This window comes from Oncorhynchus masou, chromosome 31, assembly GCF_036934945.1.
Source record: "Oncorhynchus masou masou isolate Uvic2021 chromosome 31, UVic_Omas_1.1, whole genome shotgun sequence".
Taxonomy (NCBI): Eukaryota; Metazoa; Chordata; class Actinopteri; order Salmoniformes; family Salmonidae; genus Oncorhynchus; species Oncorhynchus masou.
Window position 1 is genome coordinate 92,682,374 of NC_088242.1, and position 26,037 is coordinate 92,708,410.

The 26,037-nt window shown below is 43.3% G+C and overlaps 1 protein-coding gene across 3 annotated transcripts; it reads left to right on the top strand.

The window, feature by feature from the left end:
• LOC135524750 (GRAM domain-containing protein 2B-like) lies at positions 1-24,907 on the top strand. 3 transcript variants are annotated; one of them, XM_064952546.1, is made up of 12 exons: positions 1-179; positions 16,428-16,565; positions 16,704-16,764; positions 16,894-16,966; positions 17,288-17,391; positions 18,457-18,555; positions 18,850-18,990; positions 19,122-19,218; positions 20,088-20,165; positions 20,374-20,473; positions 22,100-22,207; positions 22,727-24,907. In XM_064952546.1, the coding sequence occupies exons 1-12, from the start codon at positions 88-90 to the stop codon at positions 22,740-22,742; spliced, it is 1,107 nt and encodes a 368-aa protein (XP_064808618.1). In that variant the 5' UTR covers positions 1-87; the 3' UTR covers positions 22,743-24,907. The 3 variants fall into 3 exon arrangements, with proteins under 3 accessions (XP_064808618.1, XP_064808619.1, XP_064808620.1); XM_064952547.1 differs by lacking the exon at positions 1-179 and adding an exon at positions 6,613-6,822; XM_064952548.1 differs by lacking the exon at positions 1-179 and adding an exon at positions 9,629-9,892.
• The last annotated feature ends 1,130 nt before the right edge of the window (positions 24,908-26,037 follow it).

Here is a 26,037-nt window from a genome sequence, read left to right on the forward strand (position 1 = left end):
AGAGTGGGAGAAAAACAAACCCAGGAGTTGGCGTGCAACATCTCTGGTGGAGCGGGGTTTTGGAGTCGAACACCGGTTGGAAGAAGAATGCTGGAGAACCGGACAGATCGATTGAAAACCTTCCTGAGGAAGATGGATGAAAAGGCAATCGTTAGAATCAAGCACTTCATGAAAGAAAGGTAAGGATAGATAACCTCACTAACTGTTCTACAAAAAACCGCTAGCCCCAGCTTTAGCGCTCTGTACTAATGAGGGGATGTGCAAACAAACATATGCTAACTTGACTAACGTTAGCTGGCTATCCGCTTCTTATAAAAGACTAATTTAGCGAGCTAATATCAACGTTTTGAATTCAATATGACGTAACTAGACATTTGTATCATTGCATTAAGCATGTGCACTGAATTGCTTTATATAGTTATTACTATTGTTGCACGAGTCGTTTATGTTCCTCAAGCGGTGCATATACAGCCCTGTGCGATATTTAACTGGCTTGTTATGAAACCAAGCCTTGCTAGTTAGTTACATCCTAGGTGACATGGCTAGCTATGTAACTAGTTGTTTATTGAACACATTTCAAAGGTATTCATATGTACACTCACAAATAAATGCTCGTCAGCTGTCTGTAGTGTCTCAAATGAGCATTCGTTGTGCAAACAGCTGGAAATAACATATATTTTGATGCATAGAGCTTCCTGACTAAACATGGCTGGCTGTGCTGTATAAATGTAGCTAGTGTTGGATGTTATGCTTTAATTAGGTCGCAGTGGAATACTTGTTACACTCAGACCTTCATGTTATCATTGCCACCTTAACTAGCCAAACTCAGAAATTACACAAGCCTACAGTCAAGGAAAGTGAGTATCTTTACATTCAAAACAGGCCCATAATATTAACTTTTCACCACTGTTAACAGAAAGGGGTATATGTTGAGTTTTTTTATTTTTATAATGAAAATGGACAGCTTACATTGTTATGCTATTGCATCTTCCAATGCTCAGGTTCAGAACAGTTGTAAATCTCATTTGCCTCTCGCAGAGTAAAACACGATTACCTCATCTTCCTCCTGCACCTCTATGTGGATCAGAATGACAACACTGTTTATTTCTCCTGCTGATGTCGGTGATGATCCTGCTCTGCGAATAACCAGAGACTGTATGGATCGATGTCACAGCAGGGAACACACGCATGTTCTCTTTTCCGTTGAGACTTAGCCCCACATCAGTGTGTCACCGGGTTTTTATGTTAATGTCAGCTCTAGTGTTATTGTTTTCATCAGCAGTGTGCCACTACAGACTTGTGGCTATCAGAATCAACCATCTCTGCATCATTCAATACAATTTCTTTGTGACAAGGTGTTGAAGTTCAGTCAGCCAGTTATGTAAATGTCGGTTAAAGAATCTGGAGGCTTGGCCCCATTGCAGGGCATGTCTGCCGGAGCCACGAGACACGGTTGCCGGTCCGTGTAAATATAAACAGAAAAGGCTGAGTCTTTAGGGTAAATCGTCAATGGAAACACATCTTTTTGTTAGTCCCCATTGGTCAACCACAGGTGGTCTTTCCCTTTTTACATCATGGCCGTAGCACATCACCGTTTAAGCCCCATAGAAATCCTGTTCCTTTCCATCCCCAGTCCCCCGGAAAACAATTGGATTTCCTATTATCCCGACCCTCTAGGCGATCTCTTTCACTGTTACTGGTATGTGAACGTGACATTGGTGGGGGTGATCTCTCAGGTCCTCAAGTGTCCAGTTATAACAATGTGTACTTGTCTAAGGGAGGATGTGTAGTTTTGAAGTTCAAATAGTCCTACGTTGAAGCTGGGAATAGACTGGGAGGGGCTGCAGTCCATGGGGAGAATTTCAATCGGATTTCCTTGATTTCCTCTGGTCCTCTCGCCTCCCTCTCAAAACCCATTGGATGAGAAGGTCTGAGGTCCTGCCCCTGTGACCTTCTCATCCAATGGGTTTTGAGGAGGAGGGAAGGAGAGAAGACATGACCAATCAAGGAAATGTAATTGAAATTCTCCTCAGGTGTCCATCTGGCTCCTTGGAGGTGCTTTTTATTTTACCAGGTAAGTTGACTGAGAAGACATTCTCATTTACAGCAATGCTTTTGGGCATAGTTACAGAGGAGAGGAAGGGGGGAGAATGAGCCAATAGGAACCTGGGGGTGGTTAGGTGGTTCACAACCAGGGGCAGGGGAGGCTTACATTACCAGACTAAGGGGACTTAACCAAACCTATGAATTGTTGTTATTTAAGGCTAAGCCTAACTCTTGAGGTTTTGATATACTCATTTTTGTACTTACATGGTGTGAGAGCCAGGTGGGAGTTTCCTGCTTGGTGGTGTGACTATCGTGAGGCTCTGCTGGAAGAATTGCCTTCTGTCTGTGTCTGCTGAACATGGAGGAAGTGGCAAGAGCCCATGGGGTGGTATGACACTCCCAAAACACATTGTTCGGCTGGGCCTGACGGCACGTTGTTTGGCACCCTGCCTTGTCCTGTTGGACCAGTCTGCTGCAGAGCAAAGCTGCACCCTCCTTGAACCCTCACTGGCCTCGTTCACATCACTTGATTAGTTGACTGTTTTGCTCTTGCTCAATACTGGGACGTAAAGTAGATTTGGCATATTTGCTTGACTTGAACTGTGCTGTTTGTTTGCCCTTGTGGCACTTAGATTAGGCTGAACAAAAAATGGTTTTGGATTGTTCTGCTAACCTTAGTTATTTGTACAAAATATTGATGTATGTCTAGGCCATGTGTGAAAGCTTTGGAATTTGTACTTTCCCTTGCTTTTAATCGGCGCACTGTAAAACCATTTATTTTAACAAGTTCAGGAGAGCCCATCTTTTGTCACCTGGTCTTTGCGTTTGGCTGCAACCAATATGATTGGATGATAAATCAGCAGTTTACCTGACTGGACATCTTTTTTTCCCCCTGTTCTGAGGACCACCACATCTGTCAAAGCTCTTGAGGACCACCATTCGTGGAGTTGTGGGACAACTTTTGCTGCTCTGAAATGCCCCTATCTAGTCCACACTTTAGCTTATGCAATGCAGTTGCTTTTGCATACATGAGGAGATATCGTATACCACCTCAATGAGGATAGTGTACTTACTACCAGATCTGTTCCCATCTGCACAAACTGATATTAATAGATACTTTTCTATGTCATTCACCACACATCTCAAAGCCCGCTTCTATTGGGAGGCCTGGTGTTTTGTTTGATACCCGGAAGTGTGTTTTAGTTTAGAGCCCTGCACGGGCATACATTTTAAGACTGCGCCATGCCTGCGACATTCAGACCCTACCTGGGCTCGATGCTTCTATCAAATGTAAGGCCTGTCCCTGCTGAAATCAGAAATAACTTCCTCTGTGAGGATAAATTAATTAACTGTGCCTCTCTCACTCGCACCCTGTGCACAGCTCGCTCCTGCATGTGCTCTACTCATGGCGAACTGAGTCTGGGTATCCATAGCAACGGCTCGGCTTGGGCTGATCTGCTCAGTGAACATATGAGAGCAGTAACTGTTAGCTACTTTTCATCACTTAACTCGGACAAATCTCAAGGAACATTTATTTTCTGTGAAATAATGTCCACTGTCTTATATTTGACGAGGTTGATGAATTTGACACCATTTAATGATCGTAGTCAGATATAACTGTACTGCGTGGCAGAGCACACGAGGATGGCTCAGCTTCAAAATGTTAGCTCTACATTCTGTGATACCCGAGCCCTGCCCATCCCATACATAACCCCATGTAGAATGGCAATGGTAAGAGCTGTTCTGCGATAAGTCCTCTCACCTCCTTGTGACCACAGCAGCCAATACATATCATACCCGGTGATTTTAAACTGAAGCAGACAAATGAAGGCAGAAATCAAGTGGATGGGGCTGCTGTTGGTCCAAGCTCGTACAATGTGTGCACAGGTCGACTTGGCCTAATGAACTAGACAGTGTTATTTATTTATTTTTTCAGCAGAGAAGTGGTCAGTAGCCACCCTGCTTAACATTGCAGCCCTAAAGTACAGAGTCGACTCAGAGTTTAAACCATATTTTAGTTTGTCTTGTTGCCAAAGCAAACAATTGGCCTTTTGACATGCAAGTGTGAAGTCCTTTTCAATTTCAAATGTCATTGAATTGGCCTGATGGGGAAGAGCTCTTCAGCTGATAGGCCAATCTGCGTCTTTGTGGTCCACCAATGAGACTCTTGACAACTCTCTTCGTTATGCAAAAATGTCATTCATGCTAGAAAAGTAACTTTTTGCATTTGACTCTTTCACAGTCCTCAGTAAAGGCCTGTTAAGTGGTCTATGTTAAGTGGTCTTCTGTAGCTCAGTTGGTAGAGCATGGCACTGGCAACGTTGAGGTGGTGGGTTCGTTTCCTGCGACCACTTCTATGTAAAATGTATGCATGAATAAGTCTCTTTGGATGAACGTGTCTGCTCAATGGCACATAAGTGGATTTACACATACTAGAAAGTAGGATAAGTAAAGGGCTAATTTAAGACTGCTGGCTGTTTATGTTGTGGAATCTCTGTCCAGGAGGTGTTATTAAATATGACAATCCTTGGGCAGACTTACATTTAAAGGGAGAATTTTTATTCATTTTATTTTTTTGCCTTTTTTTTGTACTTACCCAGAGTCCGATTTTAACTGATGAATACAATTTATGTCTTTACATTTTTAAAGGTAGTTTCTGGACCAATTTGCTAATTAGCATTGGCTCAATGACTGGAAGTCTCTGGGATCAGCTAGTGTCTAAGTTGTGCGAATGAGTCGCTAAGTTATAGCCTCAGCCCCAAGTGGCTACCTCTCCTTGTGTCCTCTTGAAAACACAGATGCCAATGTTTATTATCTCCACCCCCCCCCTCCCCCACCACCACCAACATTAGTTGTGACTCCCAAAGGTGTAAAAAAAAGAAAAAAGAAAAGTGCGTTCAACCAGAAGACTCAAATTTGGATCCACCTACGGGCTTAATTTGGATCCACCTACGGGCTTAATTTGGATCCACCTACGGGCTTAATTTGGATCCACCTACGGGCTTAATTTGGGGCTTAATTTGAACTCGTGCCTCTGAAAGGTGTCCTTTTTTTAACCGGCACCATTGTCCATGTGTATTTTGATTCCTTGGACTCATTGTACTGGTTGCTTTGTAGCACCATCCCCTTGAATCGTTTTGAATTTGACTGCCATTTTAGTGACTCGATGTCATTTGAAGCCATTTTCATGCTGCGGTGAGAATAGAGGCTGGTGTTACTTCCACACCTCACACTCTTCCCTTCCCAATGTCAGCTGTTTCCAAGGTAATGCCAGGTGACACTATGAGCGGGGTCAGTGTGGCTTGGAATCCAACCCTCTTGTTTTTTTTTCATCCCCCCCACTCTCTCTGTCACTCTCACTCACTCTCTCTGTCTCTCTCTGTCACTCTCACTCACTCTCTCGCAATTCAATTCAAGGGCTTTATTGGCATGGGAAACGTGTTAACATTGCCAAAGCAAGTAAGGTAGATAATATATAAAGTGAAATAAACAATACAAATTAACAGTAAACATCACACATACAGAAGTTTCAAAACAATAAAGACATTACAAATGTCATGTGTGTGTGTGTGTGTTTTAACAATGTACAAATGGTAAAGGACAAGAGAAAAATAAATAAGCATAGATGTGGGTTGTATTTACAATGGTGCGTGTTCTTCACTGGTTGCCCTTTTCTCGTGGCAACAGGTCACAAATCTCGCTGCTGTGATGGCACACTGGAATTTCACCCAGTAGATATGGGAGTTTTTCAAAATTGGATTTGTTTTCAAATTCTTTGTGGATCTGTGTAATCTGAGGGAAATATGTCTCTCTAATATTGTCATACATTGGGCAGGAGGTTAGGAAGTGCAGCTCAGTTTCCACCTCATTTTGTGGGCAGTGAGCACAGCCTGTCTTCTCTTGAGAGCCATGTCTGCCTACGGCGGCCTTTCTCAATAGCAAGGCTATGCTCGCCGAGTCTGTACATAGTCAAAGCTTTCCTTAATTTTGGGTCAGTCACAGTGGTCAGGTATTCTGCCGCTGTGTACTCTCTGTGTAGGGCCAAATAGCATTCTAGTTTGCTCTTTTTTTGTTAATTCTTTCCAATGTGTCAAGTAATTATATTTTTGTTTTCTCATGATTTGGTTAGGTCTAATTGTGCTGTTGTCCTGGGGCTCTGTAGGTTGTGTTTGTGAACAGAGCCCCAGGACCAGCTTGCTTAGGGGACTCTTCTCTCTCTCTCTGTCTCACTCACTCACTCTGTCTCTCTCACTCTCTCTCTGTCTCACTCACTCTCACTCTCTCTCTGACTCACTCACTCTCACTCTCTCTCTGACTCACTCACTCTCTGTCTCTCACTCACTCACTCACTCACTCACTCACTCACTCACTCACTCACTCACTCACTCACTCACTCACTCACTCACTCACTCACTCACTCTCTGTCTCACTCACTCACTCTCTCGCTCTGTCTCTTGCTCGCTCTCTCTCTCTCTCTCTGTGTGTGCTGCTTCTCTTCCTACCCTTCAATGTTGTTTTGAACTGCAGCTGTAAAAGAGAGACCTTTACACCCGTTGACTGTCTGCAGTTGCTCCCGGGTTCAGCGGAGAGGAAAAAGTCCACTCTCCTTTTTCTCACACACACACACTGCTTGTGCTCGGACCAGCGGGCGCTCTCTCTCTGTAGCAGCTGAAGAAAAGGTGGTTTAGGACAAGCTTGGCTGATCATGGAGAGAGGAAACAGCCAGTGGTATGACCAGGATGCTGCAGACTGTGGCCGTGCAGGGAATGGGGCGAGGTAGGGCTCTTTATCCTCTTCACCTGTCACAGCCTACTCACTGCCTGTTTATATTCTGGACTGATCAAGGTGTAGCGTAAGTGTGAGTGAATGCCATCAATGCTTTTCCATTTTACGTGAGTATGACTTTTCTCACTCGGTGTCGACTGCGGATTTAGCCAAACGGCTTCCTTGACTCCAACCACCAGTGCGTTCAGCAGGACGCAACGTTTTGAAAAGTTCAGATAGAAATAGGCTATGTAGAACAAACGTGCCTCTGGCGTGTAGAATAAGGAATAGCATCAGCTCTAAATCGTGGCATTTCTATCTGCGACGTTCAACAACGATTGATTGCTGAACCGTGGCCCAGGATTAGTCATGGACGAAGTCCAGGACCACTGGGAGCGGAACCACTTCTAGATCACATCCTATTGGCCTCAAGTGATCTGCTGGTGTCTTCCTTGGGGGCATACAGCGGGTTGGCTACGCTTCCAGGATTACAAGCTAGTTACCTTGGAGGTTATCACCCTGATCTTTTAAAAAGTGCTTCTGGGCGGTGGGCTGCTGCTAAACCGATATAGAGGACATCATAGAAACTATGGGGGGAAACACTGTTGTATGACAATGTGAATTACTTTAGTAGACTACAGTCTCCCTTATACAACTTCTAGCATGCAACAAATTGGTTGCTTGACTTTGTTATTCCCCCTGCATTTCATTGGCTGTTGCATTTTTATTTTTATTTTTTTAATTGTATTCTGTGATTTGGACCTCACTGACCACATGTTACAAGTAGGCTACAGTACGGTGGATTCTCGTCTCAAACTTAGCAAATGTATATATTTTTTGGAAGGCCTCTACAACAAACAGTGTAGCCAGCAAGTACTGTGTGACTGGCTGCCAGCCAACACTCCAAATAAGCACACGCACATATGTTACGTGGCAGGATCTGAGAGTGAAACCGTCCAGGCATGCACATTCCATCCCCATGTTGGCTTTGAGACCTGGCCCATGTGTTCTGTCTCCTGAACCACAGACGGGCCGGTTCGATCAGATCCTCTCATCTTCCTCATTTTCGTTTATAGAAAAAATGCGATGACGGGCATGATCTAATTGGCAGACATTCCTCAATGAGGTAGAAATGTTGAAATGTATGTGTTCACTGTAATGCCTATACGTAACATGTGTTTTCTTGCGCAGATGGTCGGGGCGGAACATAATTACAAGTAATTTGTAGACTGCAAATTGACCGCAAGAAGCCTGACTAAAACATAATTTCAAACCTAGCTTACAGTTATTTGTATACGATCCTTTGTCTGTTATGCATGATAATACTTGAACAGATTTCCCAAAAAATCATGAGTGTTTTTAGTCTTATGACCAATTTTTAAAAGTAAGTTTTGCTCACAAGACAGTGTCGGGGGGGTGGGGGGTAGGAATGAAACCAAATTGTGTGCCAGCTGGCTGCTCGTTGAGGAATCTTGCTTTCGGTGTTCTACCTGGACTGTAAGCAGCCGAAAGGAAACCATAAAGCCTTTAACCTGTGTTAGGTTTTGCTGGTCATTGTTTGCCTTTATACAGAGCTGATCATGTCATCCCAATGACGTAACGGTCACATGGTGCGTGATGTAAGTAGTTTTCCAGTCAACTACAATTTTGTAATTGTCCGTGACTTATGTTTTATACAACACCTTACTGCTATCTGATATAACCTCGGCCTAATGCTTTTTGAAAGTGATGTGTGCCTGTGGTATAATTGGCAGTTCATACATTAGTGAGAGGCATATTGACAATTATAAACTAGGTAGTACAAGCCCTGAATTCTGCTTTGGCTGAAAGCCATGGTATACCAGGGGTATTTTTACTGCTCTAATTACGGTGGCAACCAGTTTCTATAATAGCAGTAAGGCTCCTCACAGGGTTTGTGATTATATGGCCAATATACCACGGCCAAGGGCTGTGTCTAGGCACTCCACGTTGCGTCTTGCCTAAGAACAGCCCTTAGCCGTGGTGTATTGGCCATATACCACACCTCCTCGGGCCTTATTGCTTAATTCATGACCACTGATGTATGTCATGTAGCTAAGGATGCATGTCCTGAAGGAACCAGTGCAAGTCTCGGTAGACCACGGCATATAGACAATGCTGGTATGCCATGTCTGTCACCAACGGTTAATTTGATACCGGTTTTGTAAACGGGACTCACTTGGCAGGATTTATAGTTGCGTGTGTGGGTGGACATCGTAGAAATATTATTAAATGCATTTCAAGGAAATTACATTTAGTGGGCGGGGGAGGAGGATGTCAGAGTAAATTCATCAGACCAACTCTTGAATTTTTTTTGCTCAACAAACTTCATGCACCTTTCTCACGAAAAGCAAGCGCAGCAGCATACATTTGTATCATTTATCTGGTTCTACTGCAGCAGTAGAGTTTGGATCTGTACAATTCAGTTAAAATGACCCGTGACTGTCAGATCCGACACGTACCCGTGACATTATTTTGAATTCTTGATTTGGACCTGCTCGGGTCCAGATTAGGTCTCGGGTATTCGGGTACAGGTGATATTCGGGGACACCTCCCTGGGTTTCTCAAACTGTCCCTGAACTAGATGTCTTCAAGCTAAACAAGATCCACAGGCTTGCCTATATAAGAAGGATCTGTAGTTCATTCATTTTCACTCTGAGCTAGTGGAACTTTTTTAGATTACGGGAAGGGCTATTTTTTTGGGTTTTTACATGTCCCCCCCACCTGTGCATTGCGCCACTAAGTGCAGGAGGCGTGGGCCCTTAGGCTTACGTCACCCACTACGAAGTGTCACACCATTTCAACACACAGCCACATCCTTTAGGTAATAGAACTGCTTTCACTTGAAGGATATGGCCAGACTGAACTGGTTCAGAAGTCACTCAGAAAAAAACCATTCCATTGCAGCAGTGTTGGAAAGAAAAGAGGACCCTTTAAAAGTTTTCTTCAACTGTTGTTTTGTCTGACGGCACATAATGGATTGAAATGCGCTTTTATTCAGATAAGGTCTTGCTATGAATCGGTATATGGGGTTTCGGTCATCTGGGAGACTGCGTCTGAACGGGTGAGACTTTAGACAGCAGTTTACTCGTTTGATTATATCATTCTTTTCAGGCAAATTATTTGGACTTCTGCACAGACATTCACGATTCAGGTTGAGACCTGTTTTGTCATGTTACGTTGATCTTCGTCTAGTGTGGGGGGGGGGGGGGGTTTGTAGCCTAAATCCATTGAGATTTCTATGTTCTATTTCTGTCCTTTGGAGAGAGAATATCAACCCTGTTCTATGATTGCCTTCATGGGATTTGACTTGGGCTTGCGTACATTCTGAAATGGAAGTGATTTGAAGATGTTTACTGCAATCATATATGTTGTGATTCTCACAACTGGCACTATATATCTATAATTCCTCTTGGGCCGCTAAGGTTAGGATCTGTATCTCTCTATTTTAATGATAATTATGTTTATAGATCAGATAATACGCATTTTACCACAATATCCACAACTACCAAGGCAAAAATGATCATTCTTGTTTTTCATTGCACACCTCATGTAAAAAGCTAAACACAACACTGAAAACAAATAGATTTCAAATTTAATTAATGGAGTTAATTTATCTCATTACTGCAACACAATATAGAGTTAAATACCATAGATCAGTATGTATTTTTCTATTATTTTCAAAGTAATAATGGGCAACGTGAATACATGACCGCCAAAGGGGTCCTGCTGAAAGGTGAATTTGTTTCCAGTGTCTGGTGGAAAGCTGACCGAAGCAGTTATTAAAAATAAAAGTGTGTGTATATTTATATTTATATATTTATATTTATTTTGCCGGTGCTTAGCTCCATCTCTCGTTTATTTTTATCCTTATAACGTGTCAAGAATACCCAAACCACGATGCAATGTTTTGGAATATTTTTGTATTCTTTTGTTGTTTTCAAACTGTCATTTAGGTCATTTTAATGTTGATTTAATATATCTCCCATCACAGCCTAGGAACTCTGTAGCTGTTTTAAAACCACTAATGATCTCATGGTAACGTCTCTGAGCAATTTCCTTTCTGTCCAGAACAGTTCAGAAGACTATTTTTGTGTATGGGTGGTTTAAATCATCAACAACAGCCTGACCATGCTTAGAGATACATATTCAATGTCTGATTTGTTATTGTTACCCATCTACCAATCACTGCCCTTTTGATGGGTTTGAAAAGTTCCTTGGTCTTTTGTAGTTGAATCTGTGCTTCAACACTTTGACTGAGGGACCTGGCGTATGTAAACTCAGCAAAAAAGAAACGTCCTCTCACTATCAACTGCGTTTATTTTCAGCAAACTTAACGTGTAAATATTTGTATGAATATAACAACTGAGACATGAACTGAACAAGTTCCACAGACATGTGACTAACAGAAATTGAATGTGTCCCTGAACAAAGGGGTGGTCAAAAGTAAGTCAGTATCTGGTGTGGCCACCAGCTGTATTAAGTACTGCAATGCATCTCCTCCTCATGAATTGCACCAGACTTGCCATTTCTTGCTGTGAGATGTTACCCGACTCTTCCACCAAGGCACCTGCAAGTTCCTGGACATTCCTTGGGGGAATGGCCCAAGCCCTCACCCTCCGATCCAACAGGTCCTAGACATGAGACATCTGGGCTGCCCATGGCAGAACACTGACATTCCTGTCTTTCAGGAAATCACACACAGAATGAGCAGTATGGCTGGTGGCATTGTCATGCTGGAGGGTCAGGATGAGCCTGCAGGAAGGGTACCACATGAGGGAGGAGGATGTCTTCCCTGTAACACACAGCGTTGAGATTGCCTGCAATAACAAGCTCAGTCCGATGATGCTGTGACACCGCCCCAGACCATGACGGACCCTCCACCTCCAAATCGATCCTGCTCCAGAGTACAGGCCTCGGTGTAACGCTCATTCCTTTGGCGATAAACGTGAACCCGACCATCATCCCTGGTGAGACAAAACTGTGACTCGTCAGTGAAGAGCACTTTTTGTCAGTCCTGTCTGGTCCAGCGATGGTGGGTTTGTGCCCATAGACAACGTTGTTGCCAGTGACGTCTGAGGGCCTGCCTTGAAAAATTAAAGGAGAGCCGCACACTCTAGAAGCTCCGATGCAATAATTTGAGCAGTGATGGAGGGATTGTGCGTTCCTGGTGTAACTCGGGCAGTTGTTGCCATCCTGTACCTGTCCCGCTGGTGTGATGTTCAGATGTACAGATCCTGTACAGGTGTTACACATGGTCTGCCACTGCGAGGACGATCAGCTGTCTGTCCTGTTGCGCTGTCTTAGGCGTCTCACAGTATGAACATTACAATTTATTGCCCTGGCCACATGCAGATGAGCAGGAACACGGGGAATCTTTCTTTTGGTGTTTTTCAGAGTCAGTGGAAAGGCCTCTTTTGTGTCCTAGGTTTTCATAACTGACCTTAATTGCCTTCTGTCTGTAAGCTGTTAGTGTCTTAACGACGTTCCACAGGCGCATGTTCATTCATTGTTTATGGTTCTTTGAACAAGCAGGGGAACAGTGTCTAAACCCTTTACAATGAAGATCTGTGAAGTTATTTGGATATTTACGAATTATCTTTGAAAGACAGGGTCCTGAAAAAGGGACGGTTCTTTTTTTTTAATGAGTTTATGGAGGAAGTCATTAAAAATCATGTCAACCCTTATTTCACAAAGTGATTCCATGTAACTTATGTGACTTAAGCCACATTTTACTCCTGAACTAATTTAGTGAATAAATAATAGTATGTGAATACAAAATTAATTTTCAAAATTAAAAAAAGTAAACATTTGTTGTATTTTCTTTTCCCTTTGACATGATGGAGTAGCCTGTTGTCTACATCAATGACAGTCACCAATCCATTTCAATCCCACTTCGTAACGCAACCAAATGTGAACATTCAAGGGAGGTGAATACTTATGATACCCACTACATGGGGATTATACACCCATATTTACCCATATTATACACCCATAACCCCTACTTAATCAAATAACTGGTTTACAAAAAAAACTCTACAATGGGTGTAAGCAGGGGTCCTAGTAATTAATTATACCTCTTCTCTGTATATATCAACGATGTCGCTCTTGCTGCGGGTGATTCCGTGATCCACCTCTACGCAGACGACATCATTCTGGATGCAGCTGGCCCTTCTTGGACACTGTTAAACGCTAGTAAAACTAAATGCATGCTTTTCAACCGATCGCTGCCCGCACCCGCCTGCCCGACCTAGCATCACTTCTCTGGACGGTTCTAACTTAGAATATGTGGACAACTACAAATGCCTATGTGTCTGGCTACACTGTAAACTCTCCTTCCAGACTCATATTAAGCATCTCCCAATCCAACATTTTAAATCTAGAATCTGCTTCCTATTTTGCAACAAAGCCTCCATCACTCATGCTGCCAAACATCCTCGTAAAACTTACTATCCTACTGATCCTCGACTTCGGCGATGTCATTTACAGAACAGCCTCCAACACTCTACTCAGACTACATCCAATTGTCTATCACAATGCCATCTGTTTTATCACCAAAGCCCCATATACCACCCACCACTGCGACCTGAATGCTCTCGTCGGCTGGCCCTCGCTACATATTCGTCGCCAGACCCACTGGCTCCAGGCCATCTGTAAGTCTTTACTAGGCAAAGCTCCGCCTTCTCAGCTCGCTGGTCACCATAACAACACCCACCTGTAGCACGCACTCCAGCAGGTATATTTCACTGGTCATCCCCAAAGCAACACCTTTGGCCACCTTTCCTTCCAGTTCTCTGCTGCCAATGACTGGAACGAATTGTAAAAATCGCTGGAGTTAGAGACATAACTCCCTCACTAACTTTAAACATCAGCTATCTGAACAGCTTACCGATTGCTGCAGCTGCACACAGCCCATCTATAAATAGCCCATCCAACTACCTACCTCATCCCCATATTGTTTTAAACTTTTTTTGCTCTTTTGCACACCAGTATTTCTACTTGCACATCTATATCACTCCAGTGTTCATTTGCTAAATTGTAATCAAATCAAAAAAAATTGTCACATACACATGGTGAGCAGATGTTAATGCGAGTGTAGTGAAATGCTTGTGCTTCTAGTTCCGATAATGCAGTAATAACCAACGAGTAATCTAACCTAACAATTCCAAAACTACCACCTTATACACACACTAGTATAAAGGGATAAAGAACATGTACATAAAGATATATGAATGAGTGATGGTACAGAACGGCATAGGCAAGATTCAGTAGATGGTATCGAGTACAGTATATACATATGAGATGAGTATGTAAACATTATATTAAGTAGCATTGTTTAAAGTGGCTAGTGATATATTTTACATAAATTCCCATTATTAAAGTGGCTGGAGTTGAGTCAGTGTGTTGGCAGCAGCCACTCAATGTTAGTGGTGGCTGTTTAACAGTCTGATGGCCTTGAGATAGACGCTGTTTTTCAGTCTCTCTGTCCCAGCTTTGATGTACCTGTACTGACCTCGCCTTCTGGATGATAGCGGGTTGAACAGGCAGTGGCTCGGGTGGTTGTTGTCCTTGATGATCTTTATGGCCTTCCTGTGACATCGGGTGGTGTAGGTGTCCTGGAGGGCAGGTAGTTTGCCCCCGGTGATGCGTTGTGCAGACCTCACTACCCTCTGGAGAGCCTTACGGTTGTGGGCGGAGCAGTTGCCGTACCAGGCGGTGATACAGCCCGACCGGATGCTCTCGATTGTGCATCTGTAGAAGTTTGTGTAATTTTAGTGACAAACCGAATTTCTTCATTCTTCTGAGGTTGAAGAGGCGCTGCTGCGCCTTTTTCACGACGCTGTCTGTGTGGGTGGACCAATTCAGTTTGTCCGTGATGTGTATGCCGGGGAACTTAACTTACTACCCTCTCCACTACTGTCCCATCTGTGGATAGGGGGGTGCTCCCTCTGATGCTTCCTGAAGTCCACAATCATCTCCTTTTTGTTGACGTTGAGTGTGAGGTTATTTTCCTGACACCACACTCCAAGGGCCCTCACGTCCTCCCTGTAGGCCGTCTTGTCGTTGTTGGTAATCAAGCCTACCACTGTAGTGTCGTCTGCAAACTTGATGATTGAGTTGGAGGCTTGCATGGCCACGCAGTCATTGGTGAACAGGGAGTACAGGAGAGGGCTCAGAACGCACCCTTGTGGGGCCCCAGTGTTGAGGATCAGCGGGGTGGAGATGTTGTTACCTACCCTCACCACCTGGGGCGGCCCGTCAGGAAGTCCAGCACCCAGTTGCACAGGGAGGGGTCGAGACCCAGGGTCTTGAGCTTGATGACGAGTTTGGAGGGTACTATGGTGTTAAATGCTGAGCTGTAGTTGAACAGCATTCTCACATAGGTATTCTTCTTGTCCAGATGGGTTAGGTCAGTGTGCAGTGTGGTTGAGATTGCGTCGTCTGTGGACCTATTTGGGCGGTAAGCAAATTGGAGTGGGTCTAGGGTGTCAGGTAGGGTGGAGTTGATATGGTCCTTGACTAGTCTCTCAAAGCACTTCATGATGACGGAAGTGAGTGCTACGGGGCGGTGGTCGTTTAGCTCAGTTACTTTATCTTTCTTGGGAACCGGGACAATGGTGGCCCTCTTGAAGCATGTGGGAACAGCAGACTAGGATAAGAATTTTAATCATGACATTTTAGTAATGAGAATTTTTTGGGGGGTGAAAATGTTTGTAAAAAAAATTGTCAAGTGTAAAATGTATTTAAAATGAGACATCTTAGTCTTCAGAGTGATATTTGATTGTTGGCAGATGCATCATGGGTTTTCTAACTCCATTTACTACTGCCATAGTGAAACGCCTCATATATATATATATATATATCTGTAGATCTGGGTATTGTACTTTCTGTTTTGCACACCAACTGAAAATACAATTTTTTTTGGTTATGGAAATTATTTTTTTGCAGTGGTTTAGATGGTACAATGATTATCTACACTATACTTGCTTGTTCTGTTTCAAACTGAAATTAGGCGAACTATTAGAATTTTAGCAACCAGGAAATGTTGGGGTGATTTCAGCATAGTGCATCTTTGAAACTGGTTTCATGAGAATCACCCATGTGATTTGCCTACAAGGAAGCTCGTCACCAATCACCTTGCTTTGCTGTGTTTACCAGAATGCTGTGGTTTACTAGCTAGCACCTTGCAGACTTGTCACAGTGTGTGACACACCATTTTGACTGATATGATAATTCAGGCTACAGAAAAAGGGTCACCTTTTCCACTCATCATAATGAACTTTTCTCTCATTTCACAATGAACTTGTCTCCCAGTGGCTGAAATATTCATATCCATCTTAATGGCTTGTATTTGAGGAAGCCCTGAAGGAATTAGGCTTGACGCCGTGGTTGGAAAGCAGCTCTTAATTACGTAATATTCATATTCGATACTTCATGGTTCGACAATTGTCAAGTCTAAATACAAATGGCACGTCAGAAAAAAGATGTATATGTTGTCTCTCTTTAGCCCTTCATACATCAGTGGCTTAAGATTGACAGGTGCTTTTGGTTGATCTATTTTTGCCCTGTCACTGAACCCTTCTGGTCCTCTCTTCCAGCTACCAGGTGGAGAGCGGAGGACTGTCTGTGAAGGAGAGTAAGACGCTGGAGAAGACCAGGAAACCCTTCAGTCTGGAGGAGACCCAACTGGAGCTGCTGCAGCAGAGTAAAACTTTCACCAGACAAGCCCCTGTCAGGTAACTACACTGACCCTGTGTAACCATGTACACTCAAGACTTGGGCCTTTCATAGTCTCTTTGAAGCTAAGGCCTCTGTGACTGTCAGCAACTTGCTAAAGCCAGTAACGTCATGCTGATGATCTCGGTCTCCCACAGGTCTCGGACGTTCGATGTGGACAGAAGTTTGGAGAGGACTGCAAGCATCGGTTCACAAAGTGTACGTTCACTCCTCTGACCTTCTGACACTGTTTGTGGTTGGGATAGCTGTCCTCCGCTGCTTTTATCAGGTGTCCATCAGCACTTTAACATGCTCAACTCAGTAAGCTTTTCCTCTTCTGTTCTACAGAGTTTTATAAAGCACAACAAAACATTCCACAAGCTGTTTCCTGACATTCCAGAGACTGAAGACTTGCTACACGGTTTGTGAAGTTTTGAATATTATCGGTGGCCAATGGTGACTCTCCAAACGACATGTGACGCCTGTGCCAAATAGTCATGTCATGCTTTTCAAAGTCCTAAATCACAAAAACATGAGCGGTGACTTAAACATTTATTTATTTAACTAATCGTTCAAACGATGACACGGTTAAGTGAATCTGCAGGGGCCATAGTAACTGACAATGATTTACCTGGCAGTCATTTTGGCCTTTACCCACGCTGACTGACAGTGCTTGCTGTGAGTCAATCACGCTGCCAGGACTTTTGTAACTAACTTCCTATGTCCTCCCTCTCTCCCCCAGCATACATCTGTGCCCTGCAGAAGGAGGTGCTCTACCACGGCAGGCTCTATGTCACCAAGCATCACGCGTGCTTCCACTCCTCTGTGCTGCTCAAGGACACCAAGGTAAGCAACCCTTGATGGGCGACCCTGACCCTTGATTGTTCGTCTGTATACTTTCTCTCCATGGCATAGCAGTAGGCTGTTCTGTGTGGAATATGGACTGGGCTGTTCAGTTAAACAACATGGTTTGAACTTTGTCCTATTTGTCAATGGACAGTTTAGAAGTCCTATTACTAGCTAATGGAGAAATGTCTACATATCTTTCCCAATGGCGTGCTAATGTTTAACACACAGTTTATTTATATACTGAACAAAAATATAAACACACAACATGCAACAATTTCAGAATTTTACTGAGTTACAGTTCATGAGGAAATCAGTCAATTCATTCGGCTCTAATCTATAGATTTCATATGACTGGGAATAGAGATGTATCTGTCGGTCACAAATACCTTAAACAATGGGCCTCAGGATCTCATCACAATATCTCTGCATTCAAATGGCCATCGATAAAATACAATTGTGTTTGTTGTCTGTAGCTTATGCTTGCCCCATAGCATAATACAAGTGCCACCATGGGGCATGTTCACAATATTGACGTCAGCAAACTGCTCGCCCGCACAACGCCATACACGTGGCCTGCGGTTGCGAGGCCGGTTGGACGATACTGCCAAATTTAAAAAGAAAATAAATTGGAGGTGGCTTATGGTAGAGAAAGGAACATTAAATTCTCTGACAACAGCTCTGATGGACAGTTCTGCAGTCACCGTGCCAATTTCCCGCTCCCCCAATTTGAGACATCTGTGGCGTTGCGTGCGACCACTGTTTAAAGTGGCCTTTTATTATCCCCAGCTTCTTGATATGACACACCTGTCAGGTGGATTATCTTGGCAGAGAAGAAATGCTCACTAACACTGATGTAAAGAGAAATAAGCTCATGCTTATGGAACATTTCTGGGATCTTTTATTTCCGCTCATGAAACACGGGACCAAAACTTTACATGTTTATATTTTCGTTCAGTGTGTTAGTTTAACTTTGTACATCTAAAGTCATGGGGGGGAAAAAGCCATACGTCACAATGCAGTAAGTATCAAGTGAAGTTTTGTTGCTCTTATCTGTTTCTACAGTTAGTGATCCCTGTGACCAGCGTGCAAATTGTGAAGAAGCAGAACACGGCCCTGCTGGTGCCCAATGCCCTGTCTATCCGCACCACTGAGGGAGAAAAGGTTAGGGGTCACTTTCTCAGTTGTCCCATTGGCACAGCGCATTGTCCACCATTCGTCTGCCACCTTAATCAGATGATTAGATCTATACTGGTTTAAATATCAATATTTAATAGAGGGCTGTCTAAGTCATCAGACAAGTTACGTGCCACACATTGACCTCTGATGGATGACATGTAAGATTTGAATCTGATTTAATGACTGGCTTATTTAACAATGTACATTTTGAAGGTGAACGGTTGCAGCCTCAACTGTTCCAGGGCATCCAGGCTAAATGTCTCTCCTGTGTGTTTTCAGTACCTGTTTGTGTCTCTGCGGAACCGAGAGGCGTGTTACAAGCTCCTGCGGTCCGTGTGTCCTCAACTGAAGGACGGAAGTGCCAACAGCAGCCCTCTATTCTCTTCTGCAGAGAATAGTTTTGATCAGGACAAGCTGGTGGTAAGTGATAACCTTCAAATTCATAAAGATGTCATTTTATAAAGTTTAAAGTCGGCCTAATCGATTTCCCTGGGCGACAGTACTGCAGCTGGTTTTAACCCACTGTCTCTCTCCATGGACCTCTCTCACAGAACTCCAGTCAGTCCAGTCTAGAGGACGGTTTTGACCAGCCGGACGGGTCCGACCCGAAGCTCTTCCTCGACTCACCCCCACCCAGACCAAACAAAGGTGAGTAAGCCTAACTGGAATTACCAGAGCGGTATTTTATGAAGCAGGTTTGAGGAGTTGACGAGGTAACTTTGGTGGGTCGCGTTTTAACCAGGTACATGTCTATGGCAACATCCCTCAGCACTAACCTGCTAATTCCATTTATCCTGAAGGAAGTGTCTGAGCTGTAAATTGAGGACCAATGAAATCAGATTCCCTCCCTCTTGCAACTTTGTATGACTTAATACAATTATTCTATTGATAGGAGTTGGGAGGGGGGGAGGTTGTGCATTGATAAGCACACGGCTGTATTAACCATATATAATCAAATAAAGACAGCATAATAAATAATAAAATAAAGCCCATTTCACACCATAGCCTGCTGAATTTGCAAGATACATTTTCTTTCTTTTTGATTTTGGCACAAATGGAAAATGTGCCACTGACTCTACCATGGATTGATGGTCCAGCATTGTCTCAATGAAGAGTTCTGTGTTTGACTAGCCACGTGCAAAGTTACAGCCTGGTAGATTTTAATGTAGGATGAGCAATATCCACCGACCTAGTACGGATGACGCCGGAGTTGGAATGTGAAGCTAACTGAAGCTGGTTAGCTTCAGAAAACCCTGAGTAGATGTAGCTTGCTTCGTAGGATACCCCTCAGGCCATTACTGTTACTCAGTCTAGGACTAGGTTTCATATTAAGCACAATGTTCACCCTCTCCTATACGTCCTAATGTGTAGACTAATAAAGTTTACAGTTGGCTACAAGTCAGCGTTATCTGTTGTGTATGTACCTGACCTCTATATGCAAAGTCCAAGGTCATGTTTTCAGAGATGGACTAATGTGTATTCCCCCCCCCCCCCCCCCTTGTTCTTCTCCGACCTAGTGCCTCAAGGGAGCAACTCCACCCCTAGGAGCATAAGCACGCAGCAGAGAGAGAGCTCCTCAGAGGACCACATGCAACGTAGGTCTATGTTTCCGGCTGGCTCCTTTTCTTACAAACAGAAATGCACGTGACTGTACAAAAACTTTTATGCAGCGAGCCACTGACAAGCCCGTTGTGTGTGCTGAAGTGGATTTCATTTTATTTGCCGATTTTTAAATAAAAGCCGTTCAGGCTGGAGATGACCTACAGATGTTAACCAAGTGTCGTTCCATCTCTTCCGGGTCAGGTGGCTCATGGGTGTGGAGTGTGACACAGAACGCCTGCTCCCTTCTCATCCAGAGAGACGCCAGCAGCCTCAACACTCTCCTCTTCATCTACTTAATACTGTAAGTGACCTCTAAATAACCTTTAACCTGCTGTAAGTGACCTGTAACGTCTCAATCAAAACCTATTTATAAAGCCCTTCTTACATCAGCTGATGTCACAAAGCACGACCAGGTGGACTGGGGACAGCAAGGAGTCATCAGGCCAGGTAGTCCTAGGGCTCAGGGGACAGGGGGAGGTGAAATACTCCAGATATAAGACTGACCATAGCCCCCCCACGACACACGCACACTATTGCAGCATAAATACTGGAGGCTGAGACAGGAGAGGTTGGGAGACACTGTGGCCCCGTCCAACGCCAAAGCACAGCCCCCACACCACTAGAGGGATATCTTCAACCTCCTGAGACAAGGCCGAGTATAGCCCACAAAGATCTCCGCCACGGCACAACCCAAGGGGGGGCGCCAACACAGACGGGAAGATCACGTCAGTGACTCAACCCACTCAAGTGACGCACCCCTCCTAGGGAAGGCATGGAAGAGCACCGGTAAGCCAGTGACTCAGCCCCTGTAATAGGGTTAGGGCATAGATTTCATGACTAGAAGCTCAAAAGATGAAAAAGCAGTCTATTTTTTTATTTATTTGCTATCGTAAATGTTAGCAACACCTCCGTTTGCGGGATGCGTGGGGGATATGGTCACTAGTGTAACCAGGAGGTGAGGCCACATTTAACACAGTAAATTCATCAGGTTTCAGTCAGGCCAATCACATCAAGATCACGATCGGTGATTAGTTCATTGACTATAATTGCCTTGGAATTGAGGGATCTGCCGTTTCCTGATTGCTAAGATTCTAATAGTTTGACAAATTTCAGTTTGTGACATCAAGCAAGTATAGAGAATCATTGTACCATCTAAACCGCTGTGAAAAATATTTTCCATAACCCAAAATATTGTATTTTTAGCTGTACAAAACCGAAAGGAAGAGGCAGAAGAACGGGAAGCATAGAAATAGCGCACATAGAACAGATCTACAGCTTCTTAGACTGGCTTTCAATGAGTGATATCTATAACTCACATTTCTTTGAATTGTCAGGGCGCCCCAAACAAAGTGACATATTGCAGCAACAGTTCTGACCTGTGAGTGACATAAGGTCCAGCAGCACCATATCTAGATATAGTACTACTACCTGCTGTGTGAGACTACGTTTAAGCATTGGAATGTGCTCTTTGAAGACTAGTGCCTTCGGAAAGTATTCAGACCCCTTGACTTTTTCCACATTTTGTTACGTTACAGCCTTATTCTGAAATGGATTAAATTGTTTTTTTCCCATCAATCTACACACAATACCCCAAAATGACAAGAAAAAAACAGGTTATTTTTTAAACTAATTTATAAAACATAAAATAAAAACATCACATTTACATAAGTATTCAGACCCTTTACTCAGTACTTTGTTGAAGCACATTTGGCAGTGATTACAGCCTCGAGTCTCCTTGGGTATGATGCTACAAGCTTGGCACACCTGTATTTGTGGAGTTTCTCCCATTTCTTCTCCATGCTCTACCACACGATGACAATAGATTTGGAGGAAACTCATTTTTGCATGACCTATATCTACTTTGAATGATGTAAAATAAATCTGCATGAGAGTGTATGGGGAGTTTGAATTAACATTGTGTTTTTAGGGTGGTACTGCTGCTGCTATCGTCGGGGTACATCGGCCTCCGCATCGTGGCTCTGGAGGAACAGCTGACCTCTCTAGGCGCCCTCCCTGAATTCTCCTCACAGAGTGGGTAAGACAACCCCCACCCAACCATACCCTCCACATAACATGTCACAACCACGATACAATTAGCAACCATGTCATTTCGTTAATTTAAACTGGCCCTTTTTTATATGAACGTAAGAATGACTATTTTCATTGCCTGGCTCCAGATTCTGATGGGCTTTAGGCAACTATAATTGAAGGCTTTACAGTGGTAGGACCTGGTCAGTTGGCTCAAGTAGATTGAGCAGCAGCTTGGTCCAAGATCTCTCTGAGAGACACATGCTGTATATCTGTGCTGTAGTTATACACAGGTGTGATTTCAGATAATTATTAACTGAGACTTCTGATGACCTAATATCTTATCTGCCCTTTGTGGTTGTGCAAGTTGCCTCTCCCTCCCTTTCAGAGTTCTGACTTTCAAATTCCCGTAAGAGATGCAGCTCAGCTGATGCAAGGCTAAATCCTTTTGTATCGCAAAGAGGTGTGTTCAGGCCTTTTATTTTTTTAAATAATTATACTCAACTGCTTTCTTTCACTTTCTTAGGTATAAAGACACATAACCCTGATTGGACAGAGGAGATGTTGGATGACATGAGTGGAGGATGTGACAATATGGTGTCAGTTGAAGCTCTAAAAGAGAGAACTGGAGCTCTCGTGTTGAAGATATTCTTTCCTCTTCCTAGAAGAACTAGGAGACATTTTGATGGTGTTCTAGTGATGGCCCGTCACCTCCCTGTATGATTTCAGAGACCAATGGGTATCTCAAAGGGCTATATTTAAGAGGGCTAGACCCGGGCCAGCCACGACTCGCAGGAAGCGGAGCCAAGCCAACACGGGACACACACAAATGACCTGCTGTGTGTCTGACTTGAAACCAAAGCCAACTGGCTCACACTGAGCACCAACTGAAGAGGGGAGGCGATAGTCAACTCAATCTGCTCTCAGATCAGATTGACAAGAAGCAATTTCTCAGAACTCTGGAATGTGTGCTCGTTTCCATTCTACGTATTCTCTTCAAGAGCATGTAGTCTGTGCAGACGACTTGACTCCAGCCTCGTCCTGGGTTTGCTTTTTTTAACACCTAGCTTAATGTGCAAGTGCTATGCAAGGCCAATGATGCAGAGTGCACAGAGATGACTGACTCTTATCTCCTACTATGGTATCACTTCATCAGGGTGTTACAAGGCGATCTGTATTTAATCTTTCACTACTAAGTCATCTGCGGGTACTCTTGAAGGATTCTTCTGGTATTCGGCCATAATGATAACAATGAATATCTTCTCTTACACGGATTAGCTAGCAGAGCAGCCATTTTGATTTCCTCTCCCGAGTCTCTTCCTCTCCTCTCTTTTAATATCAGCAGTATTAATCCTGCCATTGGCATGATTTAAACCTGTTTTAATGATCAATCGTTTGGAGGCCGCTCCCTTGATTCTCACGGGATGTATGCATCTTTAACGTGCCAAGAAGAGTACGATCAGGTTGAATGTCACTTTTGTAGAGGTTACATTTTCTACTACGTCCATTTTTTTTGTCCTCCTCTACTACTTTCATAAATCAAAGTAGTTTTGGATATTCCAAACCAATACTATTGTCTTGTTCAGATTTTAATATATCTGTTGATGACTTCTGTACTGTTTTAGAAGGAACTGACATGTGAAAAGCAAAGAATCAAACCTCTAGTTGTTGACAGGCCTGTTGAGAACAAACACTGATTCAGATGTTTCGTGACTGTTCAAGAGGCAACATACTGTATTGTATGTTATCGCACGTGTCTGGAACATCGGACACTTGACTGATATATTATGCACACTCGAGTCATCTTGTTTGAGAGAACAACCATAAAGGTTTAACTATCAAGTGATGTTAGTGAGGTCCTAATTTTAAACAAAGCAAAAAATAGGTGGTCTAGAAAATGTATTTCAATATGCAATAAAGATTATCCATGGGGGGGATTAGCAACCTGTGGCTGTTTTTTTAAATGGAGTCTGTTGTGGTGAGAATTGTTTGTTTAAAAAAAAAAAAGCCAAAATAATGGCTCTGGTGAGCAAGCGAGGGCGCTTTAAAAGTAGCCGAACCTGCCCAAATCCAAAGACATCAAATTTGAATGAGGTGGTGAGGAAGCAGGCGTTTTCATTCTTTAGTGTAGTAATTTGATGGTGCTAAGACCTTATGTTCTTCTCAGGGGTGCAACCTGCCAGTTTCAGGGTCACGGCACCACTCGGGGGTTGGGGGTTATCACACGCATGGCGTTTGTCCTTGTCCACCACAGAGATGATGCTCAATCCACTCTTCATTGAGAATCTCATTGTACTGTTGCAATATCAGTCTGTGACTTGTTTTCCCACGACTGACAAATTGAAACACATCTACAATCTAACATCTGCCTGACTAGCTCAATACTGGGTACTCTTAACGGCACATGAAGAACGTTGAAGTGACGTCTGTTGTAGTTGTCGTCAGATGTTGGGCTAAAAGATGTATACCATAAAGCAGTAGTCAGTCAGTCGCCGTCCTTCCCCACCAGTGGACAGCACATGTATGTCTTCAAATGGCAACAATGCAAGAATCTCAATGTATGTGTGCTTTTGCATTATTGAAGTGTTGTAAATAATTGTTCTTTTATTCTATTTGATTCTTGTATTTATTTGCATTCTATGTAAATCAAAGTCTCTGTGAGATTTTGCTTTGGTATTGTTCAAAAATAAATCCACTGTTGCAAGAAGTACTGTATGTATCCTCTTTGTTTAGTGGCAAAGTATGAGCCCTTTCGGAATTACCTGGAATCCTGCATAAATTGGTAATCAAATTTGATCTAATTCACAACCGACAGTGTGCTTAAACTAGTAACAAATTATGTACATTTGTCTGTATTAAATACATTCAGTGTATGTTGGGAAAAGTATGTGAACCCCTAGGCTAATGACTTCTCCAAAAGATAACTGGCGTCAGGAGTCAGTTAACCTGGAGTCCAATGAGACGAGATGTTGGTTTGAGCTGTCCTGCCCTATTTAAAAAAAATAAAAATAAAAAAATAAAAAACTCCCGGAATTTGAGTTTGCTATTCACAAGAAGCATTGCCTGACGTGAACCATGCCTCGAACAAAAGAGATCTTAGAAGACCTAGGATTAAGAATTGTTGACTTGCATAAAGCTGGAAAGGGTTACAAAAGTATCTAAACGCCTTGATGTACATCAGTCCACAGTAAGACAAATTAAATGGAAGTTCAGCACTGTTGCTACTCTCCCTAGGAGTGTCCGTCCTGCAAAGATGACTGCAAGAGCACAGTGTTGAATGCTTTAATGAGGTTAAGAAGAATCCTAGAGTGTCACCTACAGACTTACAGAAATTTCTGGAACATGCTAACATCTGACGAGTCTACCATATGTAAAACACTAAACAAGAATGGTGTTCATGGGAGAACACCACAGAAGAAGCCTCTGCTGTCCAAAAAAACCCATTGCTGCACTTCTGAAGTTTGAAAACGTGCACCTGGATGTTCCATAGCGCTCATGGCCAAATATTCTGTGGACAGATTAAACTAAAGTTGAGTTGTTTGGAACACACAACACTGGAGAGAAAAGGCACTGCACACCAACCTCATCCCAACTGTAAAGAATGGTGGAGGGAGCATCATGGTTTGGGACTGCTTTCCTGCCTCAGGGCCTAGACAGCTTGCTATCATTGACAGAAATGACTTCCCAAGTCTATCAAAACAGTTTGCAGGAGAATATTCGGCTGTCTGCCAATTGAAGCTCAACAGAAGTTGGGTGATGCAACAGGACAAAGACTCAAAACACAGAAGTATATCAACAACAGAAGAAAATGTGGCCCAGTCAGTCCTGACCTCAACC